The sequence below is a fragment of the Ranitomeya variabilis genome, chromosome 4 (assembly GCF_051348905.1).
Source record: "Ranitomeya variabilis isolate aRanVar5 chromosome 4, aRanVar5.hap1, whole genome shotgun sequence".
Taxonomy (NCBI): Eukaryota; Metazoa; Chordata; class Amphibia; order Anura; family Dendrobatidae; genus Ranitomeya; species Ranitomeya variabilis.
The window spans coordinates 469,023,824-469,035,853 of record NC_135235.1 but is presented as its reverse complement, the minus strand read 5'-3'; the positions used below and the strand labels follow the sequence as shown (position 1 = coordinate 469,035,853).

General features: G+C 47.3%; 2 protein-coding genes across 2 annotated transcripts in view; one reads left to right on the top strand and one right to left on the bottom strand.

Moving 5' to 3' along the window:
• The window catches only part of GGA3 (golgi associated, gamma adaptin ear containing, ARF binding protein 3), a 47,469-nt gene extending 46,467 nt beyond the window's left edge, over nucleotides 1-1,002 (bottom strand). Inside the window, exon 1 of the mRNA XM_077251721.1 lies at nucleotides 870-1,002. Within this exon, the coding sequence (XP_077107836.1) occupies nucleotides 870-909 (40 nt within the window). The 5' untranslated portion in view covers nucleotides 910-1,002. The remainder of the gene's footprint in view (nucleotides 1-869) is intronic.
• MRPS7 (mitochondrial ribosomal protein S7) lies at nucleotides 926-9,877 on the top strand. The gene is made up of 5 exons (XM_077251722.1): nucleotides 926-1,064; nucleotides 6,504-6,695; nucleotides 8,315-8,378; nucleotides 9,275-9,442; nucleotides 9,522-9,877. The coding sequence occupies exons 1-5, from the start codon at nucleotides 1,009-1,011 to the stop codon at nucleotides 9,741-9,743; spliced, it is 702 nt and encodes a 233-aa protein (XP_077107837.1). The 5' UTR covers nucleotides 926-1,008; the 3' UTR covers nucleotides 9,744-9,877.
• The last annotated feature ends 2,153 nt before the right edge of the window (nucleotides 9,878-12,030 follow it).

Below are 12,030 nucleotides of genomic sequence, written 5' to 3'. Positions count from 1 at the left end.
AGTATTTTTTAGTTTCAGAAGACCTCTGTCCTCCGGTTGAGGTTTGATTTCTAAATCAAACTGTTGTTTACTCACCCTCCCCAGGTCCAGCTGGGAGTGTCTGACATCACATTGACAGTGCCAGCAGCCAATCAGTGCCTCTAAGAAGCTTGTGCTGTCAATTCGTGCAAAGCTGCTGATATCACTGATTGACTGCAGCGCTGTCAATGTGATGTCAGCACTGCCTAGTGTGGCTTCCGGGAGGCTCTGAGATAGTTACACCTGGTGCAGGGCCAGGAGAGTGCTCCGGGGTCCTGCACTGGGCACGCAGCGCCCCACGCTCCGGGGTCCTGGACTGGGCACGCAGCGCCCCACGCTCCGGGGTCCTGGACTGGGCACGCAGCGCCCCACGCTCCGGGGTCCTGGACTGGGCACGCAGCGCCCCACGCTCCGGGGTCCTGGACTGGGCATGCAGCGCCCCACGCTCCGGGGTCCTGCACTGGGCACGCAGCACATTATCAGCAGCTGGAGAAAGGCAACAATAATAGATGGAAATCAATGATCACTACCAATCTGACCACCCACTAATATGGACCTGTCACCCGACGCTGTGGGCACACACTGGCACACTTCTAGGATAGGGCATAGCAGGCATCCCAATACCGGGTCACCATGTGTAATGGGGCAGGTGCCCACTACTGCATGCCACCCGGGGTGACTATCACGGTCAGTGTTTGTGGACTTGTCAGCCTGGCACAGCTTAGCCATGTAGCCAGATGCCCCCTGTCATGCCCAGAACATAACAGGACGTCAGTGCGCATGTGCAGGGCAAACAGCCGCGATCAGAGCGCTGACAGGTGACCCGGCGGGTGTCGCAGTCTGTCACTCACTAAGCCAGGACTCCAGGGTCTCCCCGTCACTGTCCGCCATGATGGCAGCGGAGACTTGTATGAACCGTACAGCTGCTATCTCGCGAGACTTCACTGATCTCCTGTACAGGATCGGGATCTCGTGAGAGGTCAAGTAAAGATGGCGGCGCCCGGGTGTAAGCTACTCGTACAGCGGATCCGGGCCGGGTTACCGAGGTGCGTGTCCTAGAGTAATAACCGTAAAGTGAGTGTGAGAGGTGCGGCACAGCAGGAAGTGTTGCCATGGTATTGCGTGTGTGCAAGGGCTGCGCTGCTCGTCAGTCCTGTGACACGGGTGAAGGGCAGAGAAGAGCTGCTGGTGCATCACATGGTGGTCACTACTGGCCACCCCCCTGCGTAATCGCTCCCGGCCACCCCCCTGCGTAATCGCTCCCGGCCACCCCCCTGCGTAATCGCTCCCGGCCACCCTCCTGCGTAATCGCTCCCGGCCACCCCCCCTGCGCAATCGCTCCCGGCCACCCCCCCTGCATAATCGCTCCCGGCCACCCCCCCTGCGTAATCGCTCCCGGCCACCCCCCCTGCATAATCGCTCCCGGCCACCCCCCTGCGTAATCGCTCCCGGCCACCCCCCTGCGTAATCGCTCCCGGCCACCCTCCTGCGTAATCGCTCCCGGCCACCCCCCCTGCATAATCGCCGCTGGCCACCCCCCCCTGCGCAATCGCTCCCGGCCACCCCCCCTGCGCAATCGCTCCCGGCCACCCCCCCTGCGCAATCGCTCCCGGCCACCCCCCCTGCGCAATCGCTCCCGGCCACCCCCCTGCGTAATCGCCGCCAGCCACCCCCCCTGCGTAATCGCTCCCGGCCACCCCCCTGCATAATCGCCGCTGGCCACCCCCCCTGCGTAATCGCTCCCGGCCACCCCCCCTGCGTAATCGCTCCCGGCCGGGGTACCCCCCCTGCGTAATCGCTCCCGGCCACCCCCCTGTGTAATCGCTCCCGGCCACCCCCCCTGCGTAATCGCTCCCGGCCACCCCCCTACGTAATCGCAGGCGTCGGATTTCTTGATACTATTTTGGGTTATATACAGTGATTATTTGCCTTTTATTGCATTTTTTTTACAGTATTGTGGTGGATGAAAAAACGTAATTCTGGCGTTTAGATTTATGTATCTTTCTGGTTATGCTGTGTACTGATTGGGATGATTTTATGTTTTCCGAATGTAACAATCTCATGTGTGTTTCATGCATCACTTCAATTTAGATTTCATAAATCACTAGTAGACATGAAAGTAAAGGCTGAGTCACACATAACAATATCGTTAACGATATCGTTGCAACGTCACGCTTTTGGTGACGTAAGCAACGATCCCGCTAACGATCTCGTTATGTGTGACAGTGACCAACGATCAGGCCCCTGCTGGGAGATCGTTGGTCGATGGGAATGATCAGGACCTTTATTTCGTCGCTGATCACCCGCTGTCATCGCTGGATCGGCGTGTGTGACGCCGATCCAGCGATGTGTTCACTTGTAACCAGGGTAAATATCGGGTTACTAAGCTCAGGGCCGCGCTTAGTAACCCGATATTTACCCTGGTTACCATTGTAAAAGTTAAAAATAAAACAGTACATACATTCTGATGTCTGTCACGTCCCCCGGCGTCCACAGGGTTAAACCTGCTTTCGGCAGGAGCGCTGCTAATGCACGCGCTGCTGCCGAGAGCTTCCCTGCACTGACTGTGTCAGCGCCGGCCGTAAAGCAGAGCACAGCGGTGACGTCACCGCTGTTACTGCTGGCGCTGACACATTCAGTGCAGGGAAGCTCTTGGCAGCGCTCTTGCCGAAAGCAGTTTTAACCCTGTGGACGCCAGGGGACGTGACAGACATCAGAATGTGAGTATGTAGTGTTTTTTTTTTTAACTTTTACAATGGTAACCAGGGTAAATATCGGGTTACTAAGCGCGGCCCTGCACTTAGTAACCCGATGTTTACCCTGGTTACCTGGGTGCTGCAGGGGGACTTCGGCATCGTGGAAGACAGTTTCAACGATGCCGAAGTCGTTCCCCTGATCGTTGGTCGCTGGAGAGAGCTGTCTGTGTGACAGCTCCCCAGCGACCACACAACGGCCAGGTCGTATCGCTGGTCGTGATCGCTGGTATGTCGTTTAGTGTAACGGTACCTTAACAGAGTATGTAATAGATCTTATCTGAGGAGTCTGCATCTTTCTCCTCGTGGCTCGATCATTCATTCTCAAAATGTTCATTTTACAGGTGAAATCTGTATTCAGGGAAGATGGAATGTTCCATTACTGAGATAGGAGATGGCGGTTATTACTAGTAAGCTTCTGTACAGATGGGGGATGGGAGGAGGAGGTGGAGGAGATGAGTGGCTACTAAGATGCTACTTCAGTAATTGTAAAATGTCTTCCCTCAATACAGATTTTATCTGTGAATTGAGAATTTTGAGAATAAATGATCTGTTCAGGAGAAAGAAGTAATTTTCTCTGGTTTAATATATGGTAAGATGTATTATAAAGTTTCTTATTTCACTTGTACTATTGATTTATAGAATAAAAATTACAATGACTGTTACACTTTAAGTTTCTCATTGTGTGAGATTGCACATCCCTGATCTCCTGGTCAAACCTCCTCCATGATTAGACAGTGCTGTGAGTAGAGCACAGATGACTCTCAGCCTTGCTCTTCAGCATGATCCTTTCTTACTGGCAGCACAGCAGTGTGGCTAAGGCTATGTGCACACGTAAGAAAAGAGGTGCAGAATTTTGTGCACAAAATCCGCAGCTCCTGGCAGAATCTGCAGCCGCGGTTTTTATGTGGAATTGATGCAGATTTTGTGCGGTTTTTGCCACTGCGGAATTTTAACATGGAGGGGTGCAGAAACGCTGCAGATCCGCACAAAAGAAGTGACATGCACTTCTTTGAAATCCACAGCAATTCCGCACTGATTTTTCCACACCATGGGCACAGCTTTTTTTTTTTCCCATAACTAACATTGTACTGTACATCACAGTGCGGATCTGCAGTGTTTCTGCACAGAGAAATCCGCTGCGGATCCGCAGCAAATCCGCATCGTGTGCACATAGCCTAAGAGGAGCTGTGGAGACACATAGCCTAAGAGGAGCTGTGGAGACACATACCCTAAGAGGAGCTGTGGAGACACATACCCTAAGAGGAGCTGTGGAGACACATACCCTAAGAGGAGCTGTGGAGACACATACCCTAAGAGGAGCTGTGGAGACACATTCCCTAAGAGGAGCTGTGGAGACACATACCCTAAGAGGAGCTGTGGAGACACATACCCTAAGAGGAGCTGTGGAGACACATACCCTAAGAGGAGCTGTGGAGACACATACCCTAAGAGGAGCTGTGGAGACACATACCCTAAGAGGAGCTGTGGAGACACATACCCTAAGAGGAGCTGTGGAGACACATACCCTAAGAGGAGCTGTGGAGACACATACCCTAAGAGGAGCTGTGGAGACACATACCCTAAGAGGAGCTGTGGAGACACATACCCTAAGAGGAGCTGTGGAGACACATACCCTAAGAGGAGCTGTGGAGACACATACCCTAAGAGGAGCTGTGGAGACACGGCCGGCTTGTTCTGAGCTCCTCCACAGGGCTCAAATGTATTTGCATCCTGATTATGTGGATAAAGTTTAAAGTGACATTTAGCACCATGATCAGCATGTACGTTATGATTGCCTATTTTTCAGTGGGGAATCGCTGAGGGAAATCAAGAAATGTTAATGGCCTGCCATATAGCCAGACTCATGTCACTTGTCTGGTGTACATTTGGATCCAATGTCGGACATCTGTGTGTAGTGTGGTAGGGTACTTGTTAGTGAAAGTGTAGCAATTGAGCTTGGGTTTTAAAGGGAACCTGTCAGCAGTTTTGACCGATATAAGATATGGCCATCACCTTTCAGGTCTTATCTACAGCATTCTATAATGCTGTATATCTTCCCCAACCAGACCTTGAAGAACTGAAAAATAAGTTTTATTATACTCACCTGTGGGGCAGTCCGGTCCGATGGGTGTCGCTGGTCGCCCATCGGATTGGTACTTTGCTCTGCCCTCAACAGGGACTGCACAGGAGCGTGATGCCGGGTCGCATCATCCGCAAGAAACAAGCAGGACGGCTGCATTGCAAGAAGATGGGAGGCACTGGACCAAGACCAGCAACACCCATCGGAGCGGACCACCCCGCAGGTAAGTATAAGAACTTATTTTTCAGTTCTAGGTTGGGGCTGATATACAGCATTATAGAATTCTGTGTATAAGCCCTGAAAGTTGATGGCTGTAACTTATATCGGCCAAACCTGGTGACAGGTTCCCTTTAAGTTTTAAAAGTGGAGCGCTGGGAATGACAAACCAGGCCAGCTAGTTTACATACAATCAGGTGTTAAAGTAAGGGTTGTCATGAGGACTAGAAAGTATTGACTCAAACTTGTATCTGCACCCCTTCCCAACATGCGCCGTACATGTACAGCACTGCGTTCCCATAAATCGCAGTACATGTACGGCGCCGCAATCACGGGGGCTCACGCTGGGTTTTTAACCCTTCTGATGCCATTGTCACTCAGCAACATCCACTACTGCTTGTTTCAGGAAAATACCCATGGAGTCAAAATCGTCACTTACATCTGTAAATTCCCAAATGGGTATAATTTTCAAAATGGGGTCATTTGAGGGGGATTCTGCTTTTTTAGCACTTAGGGGCTCTGTATATGGAATCCACAAACTATTCTAGGAAAATCTGTGCTCCAGAAGGGAAATAACGCTCCGTCCCTCCCGAGTCTCTCCGTATGGTAAGCAGTACTGTACATCCACATATGGGGTATTTTAATGTTCAGTGGAAATTGTGGGACAAATTTTGGGGCCATTTTTACCCATTTTCCCTTGTGAAAATGTAAAATTGGGATTAAAACAAAATTTTGATGGTAAAAATAATAATTTTTTCTTCACTGCCCAATGGTATAAAATTCTGTCTGTGACACACCTGTGGTGTCAGTATGATCACTGCACCCCTAGATTAATTAATTGAGAGGTGTAGTTTGTAAAATGGGGTCACTTATGGAGGTTCTGTTGTGTTGGCACGTCATGGGCTCTCCCAGTGGATCATGGCACCTGCAAACCATAACAGTAAAATCTGCACTGTAATATGGCGCTCCTTCCATTCTGAGCTTTGCACTGTGCCTCAAAAGTAGTTTTCGACCGCATATGGATTATCGGCGTACTCAGGAGAAATTGCACAATAAATGTTGGGGTCCATTTTCTCCTGATACCCTTGTGAAAAATACAAAATTTGGGGCTAAAAAAATTTTTTGTGGGAAAAATGTTTGTTTTTTTATTTTCATGGCTTAACGTTATAAACTTCTGTGAAGTACCTTGGGGTTCAAGGTGCTCAATACACATCTAGATAAGTATGCATACAGGTAGGACTAGTGTAACATTTCTTTTACCTGTATGCCCATAGTAATAGGTCATATACATCCCAGGGGGTGACAGATTCCCTTTAAATAACTGATGTCACTGATACAGTATGAAATAAAACCTTTTACACGTCCAATGTACATTAAATGGCCAGTTATTACATGTGGACATTGTAGTGAGATTTTTTTTTTATTTATTTCAGTTTAATGCAGGTACGATGGAGCAGGTACAACCCGCAGTATTTGGACCCGGTCACGGATAAAGAGAAATATCTCCGTCCCTTTGACGAACTCAGTAAGGAAGATCAGGCGGAATGGGAACTTAAGGTTGTCAGGCCAATCAAGGCATGTCCCCCCGGGCTGACCAGCTCCGTCTTCACTGACCCTGCTGTAAGGTATTTATCAAAAATGCAAGAAGAACTGATGTACAGGATGTGCTTCACAATCACTTTCCTTCATCCTAGTGGAAGGAAGGGCTACCTTTATCTTCACTCTTATGGCTCCTGCAGTATTGCCTCATAATTCCCACTGCATCGGTAGTATTCAGCACTTAATGGGTTTGTCCCTCTTCAGAAAACTGTTTTACATGAGATATTAGTATAAAAAAACTCTGCTTTACTCACCCTCCCTAGGTCCAGCACTGAGTTTTCGCCATTGATCTGTTGTCTGCAGCACTGATGTTGCGTCGACAGCTTGGCAGCCAATGGGTTGACTCAGCAGCTCAGCCAGACAGACCGCAAGAGACAGCGGCAGAGACTCAGTGCTGGACCAAGGTTAGGTGCATATTAATTCCATTTTTTTAACTACTAATAGTGCTTGATAGGAAAAGCTTTTCTATAGGGGAACAACCCCCTTTAATAAATATCTGCTTATGGTCTTATTGTCATTTGAGTTTGCAGGCCCCCTGTATATGACATCGGTGGTGTCCTCTAAGAAGTAATATCACTGCCACTGTGTGGGTGTAGGGTTTTTGCACAAAACTGCCGTGCACTGTGCATGACTTACTGATATTTGGCACATAAGTGGCACCATAACTACAACCACTGCTGTCCGTGCCATAATTCTGTCCCTAAAGTGCATACAGTAGATCAATCTCTTAGACCTGGTTAGATTGTTGTACTTACTTTGGAGAGGGGGTCAAGTCGAATAAGTAAACAGACTTCATCTTGTCTAAAGGTACCTTCACACGAAGCGACGCTGCAGCGATAGCGACAACGATGCCGATCGCTGCAGCGTCGCTGTTTGATCGCTGGAGAGCTGTCACACAGACCGCTCTCCAGCGACCAACGATGCCGAGGTCCCCGGGTAACCAGGGTAAACATCGGGTTGCTAAGCACAGGGCCGCGCTTAGTAACCCGATGTTTACCCTGGTTACCAGCGTAAAAGTAAAAAAAACAAACAGCACATACTTACATGCGTCCCCCAGCGTCTGCTTCCTGACACTGACTGAGCTCCGGCCCTAACAGCACAGCGGTGACGTCACCGCTCTGCTTTCACTTTCACTTTAGGGCCGGCGCTCAGTAAGTGTCAGGAAGCAGACGCTGGGGGACGCATGTAAGTATGTGCTGTTTGTTTTTTTTACTTTTACGCTGGTAACCAGGGTAAACATCAGGTTACTAAGCGCGGCCCTGCGCTTGGTAACCCGATGTTTACCCTGGTTACCAGTGTAAAACATCGCTGGTATCGTTGCTTTTGCTTTCAAACACAACGATACACGGCGATCGGACGACCAAATAAAGTTCTGGACTTTATTCAGCGACCAGCGACATCACAGCAGGATCCTGATCGCTGCTGCGTGTCAAACGAAACGATATCGCTAGCCAGGACGCTGCAACGTCACGGATCACTAGCGATGTCGTTTCGTGTGAAGGTACCTTAAGATAACTAATAATCTATGCAGTTTGTATTGTGAAATCTGGTGACATATCCGCTTGAATGACTTGCAATTTGTCCTTCTCGTATTGCATTATCGCCAACAGGATATCTTACATTACATTTCCATTGTTCTTCGCAGTAAATTCACAAACATGATGATGAAAGGCGGTGATAAGATTTTGTCAAGGCAGATCATGAACAAGGTGAGTTAGATTCAATAATAGTGTTCCCTCTTTTAATTAAATTGGAATATGAAAAGGTTAAAGGGAACTTGACAGCTTCCCCAGACCGCCTAAAACCATCACCATTTTTTTATTGCTACCATTGTTCCCTTCCTAACCGGGACGTTTTATTGTCTGATTGATTACGGCATATGGCAAAAATTGTTTTTGTAAATGTGATAAGCTAATCTGTAAGTGACTAGTCATGGGGGCGCTAATTCCCACATAGAACTCATCTCATTACCATGTTATAATGCCCCTAAGGTTGTGAGTAATATGATTTGCAGAAGCGGTGTCCCACTGGCTATTTACACGTCTCCCAGACTATTGCACATTGTACACACCCCAGCTTTGTCGCGCTGTACATGCCCAGGGAGGCAGCAGTGACGTAGGACATAGCCAGGCGCAAGAGTCAGGGGTAATTGCTGGCTGATTAACATGACCAGTCTGGTGAAAGCAACAACCCCCACCGACTAATCACCTGCTTATTAGCATATTACCACTGCAGTTATAAAAACCATTTTTGGCATATAAAGAGAATAATGAGACAATGAAATGGGCTTGTTAGAAAGGGAATAATGGCAGCAGTAAATACATGGTGGCGGTTTGGGGGCCTGGGGAAGCTGACCAGTCTACTTAAAAGGAGTCTTCTTGTCCAACATAATTATTAACACTCGGTAGGTGCTAAATGTTCGATCGCTTTGGTTTTCGGTCCATGTGGTTGAATAGAGTGCCGCTCTTTTACTGGTTTATGGCACTGAAGAGCCCAAGATGAGTCTATGCCATAGAATTCTTATAGATCAGCAGGGCGCCCGCACCACCAGCCACTTGTCTCCCTTAATCTGACACTCACATGTTGTTTTCCATATTTATTTCAGACTTTAGAGAAAATCAAGCGAATACAGTTGGATCAATATTACAAGGCGAGTCCGGAGGACAGGGAGAACATTGAGTGCAACCCTTATGCCATATTTCATCAGGCAGTGGAGAAATGCACCCCTATCATTGGCCTCACAAATATCTTGAAAGGAGGGAAATCCTATCAGGTATTTATAAATGGGAACCTGATGGAGGGTGTTTATAATAATTTGTTATGTAATTTTTTTAATTTTTTTTTTGGTGTAGGTCCCTGTACCGCTCACAGAACAAAAGCGCCGATTTATGGCTATGAAGTGGATTATCACTGAAGGCCGAGAGAAGAAAGCTCGCCGCACGTTAATGTATGACCGGCTTGCAGATATATTGCTAGAAGCCTTTCGAGGTGAGGGGAATATTATCAAAAGAAAAAATGACCTCCATAAAATGGCAGAGGCTAATCGAGCCTTTGCTCATTTCCGATGGTGGTAGATGGAAGGCTTTAGTGTTATCACAGCAGACTTCTGACCACACAGGGAAGAGCTTCATGTATATAAATTGTAACTTTTCTCCATTGTGATGTAAATAATGTTTTCATTAATAAACAAAAAAGTTGTATTTCTAAATGTGTGATGAGTTCTTCCTACTAGAGGCAGTTGTCTATTGTCGCCCTTTCTGACTTGCTCTCTTGGTATTACATGGACTATCATCTACTTCAGTACATGCACCATCCCTATGTAGTGCCTGCTACAGGGAAATAAGCAACTTCTTCTTGCATATTCAGTCTTTAGCCGGAGTCATATGTTCATGTGCTGCTCTCCAGGTATGGCCCACAGTGCATGGAGCGGCTGCAGGACTTCTGGACTAGACAGCCTCATAAGCTATAGGCTATGCTTTGGGGCAAGGAGGTCCATAGCCAGAGTGCATCGCGGCCCATACTAGGGATGCAAAACACTGATGTGGGCATTGGGAATCCGGCCATTGCAGAGGTGCTTAGTAGGTGGGTCTTGTTCATGTAAACAATAAATATGAATAGATTGAAAGGTGTCGTCTAAAGTTCCATGTTTTGTTTATTTTTTGTTTATTTTGGGGGAGGGATTAAAATAACCATTCCGTCCCTGCTGCTCCAGCACCGCCTCTCCCCTGTTCCCTTGGCTACATCAATATCAGGTTATAAGAGCATGCGGCATCTGAGCACAGTAATTGGCTGCAGCAGTCTCACCTTGTAGATGGGACATCACCACAACAGCCTTTTAATCCCTTAAGGGCCAAACAATTTTGTCTTTTTGTTCCCTTCTTTAAAGAGCCATAACTTTTTTTGGGGGGGGTTTTGCAAGGCTTGTTTTTTGCATGGTGAGCTAACCTTTTTATTGATACATTTTGATCGCTTCTTATTGCATTTGCAAAGTTACGGTGACTAAAAAACAGCAATTATGGCATCTCATTTTTTTTTTCTTCTCATTTTACAGTTTTTACAAATCCGGTTAATATAATATTTTAATCAGACATTTAAAGGGATCCAAGATCCTATCCCAAAACTTAGTAGGTTAGATTATATTAGTATATACTTCCAATTAGAAATGCAGTATAGTTCTTCTCATGAGCTATGCTGCTTACCCCATGTGTAGGGCGTTGCAGTGGCTTAGGTATTAGTGATGAGCGAACGTGTTTAGAAAATAGTCCCTGCAGCTGCATGTCTCACAGCTGTGAGAGCCACAACACATGCAGGGATTGCCTAACAGCTGTGAGACATGCAGGTGCAGGAACTCAAACATATTTTTCACGCACACCAAAGACACTCGGTTAGCACCCGAGCATGTTTGGATAACCCCTTATCCGAGCACGTTCGCTCATCACTAATAGGTATCCTTGGTAATGACCACTCGTGGCAGTAGCCACGGTTACCTAAGCTACTGCAGTGCCCTGAATGTGGGGTAGTGACGTAGCGAATTAGAAGAACTATACTACATTTTTAATTGGAAGTATTGTTCCCTTAAGGGTCCAGTCAATTGTATTATATACAGTAATTCTGGCTCGCATTCGTAGAAGCACCGTCATGACAAACGCTGTGATTTTCAGCAGATACCTAGTTATGATGGCAACCCGTCAGAGCCCCATGATCACGTCGCGGGGGCGCCGATTAGGTTGTTAGAACAGTGTGTCTCCAGGCTGTAAACTGTAAATTCTGCTGTCAGAGATTGGCAGCAGCATTTAATGGGTTAACAGCCACAAATAGACATGCGCTCCACCCACAGCTGTTGAGAAGCAGATGATGTCTGAATAACAGCCATCATCTGCTGGTTATCTCCCGAGCCCGCTCATTTCTTATGCTCCCATCATGGACCATACTTGTATGGTGCTTGTCTTTAAAGGATTAAAGAGTGGCAGGGTGCTCTAATGGGTAAATAAGGTGTATTTTGTTATTTAGCAGTATTTTCCCCAATATTTTCTCTTTATATGAAAATAGACAGCCCCTTTAAACCATGGCAGCCAGTCTATGGGGTATTGATGTCTGTCTAGTTAGTCTAAAAGGAACAGAAGCTTAGGACTTCTACACATGGACTTATTTAGCACAAGCGGTGGAGCTCCCTGTCCTCAATTGTTGATCCTATGCCTCATATTTGATGAAGATATTGCGGTGTCTGTCCTATTCATCGAAAAACGTTTGAAGAAATCCACGTAACATGCTGCAGGAAAAAACTCAGTCCAGAAGGATGGAAGTTAAGTCACAAAAATCAACCAATACTCCTCGCCATTGAAATTGCAACAACCAAGAACG

Coding starts and splice junctions, on each gene's coding strand:
- MRPS7 (XM_077251722.1), top strand. CDS start 1,009: ATGGCGGCGCCCGGGTGTAAGCTACTCGTACAGCGGATCCGGGCCGGG. Junction 6,696..8,314: donor TTCACTGACCCTGCTGTAAG/GTATTTATCAAA, acceptor TGTTCTTCGCAG/TAAATTCACAAACATGATGA. Junction 8,379..9,274: donor CAAGGCAGATCATGAACAAG/GTGAGTTAGATT, acceptor TATTTATTTCAG/ACTTTAGAGAAAATCAAGCG.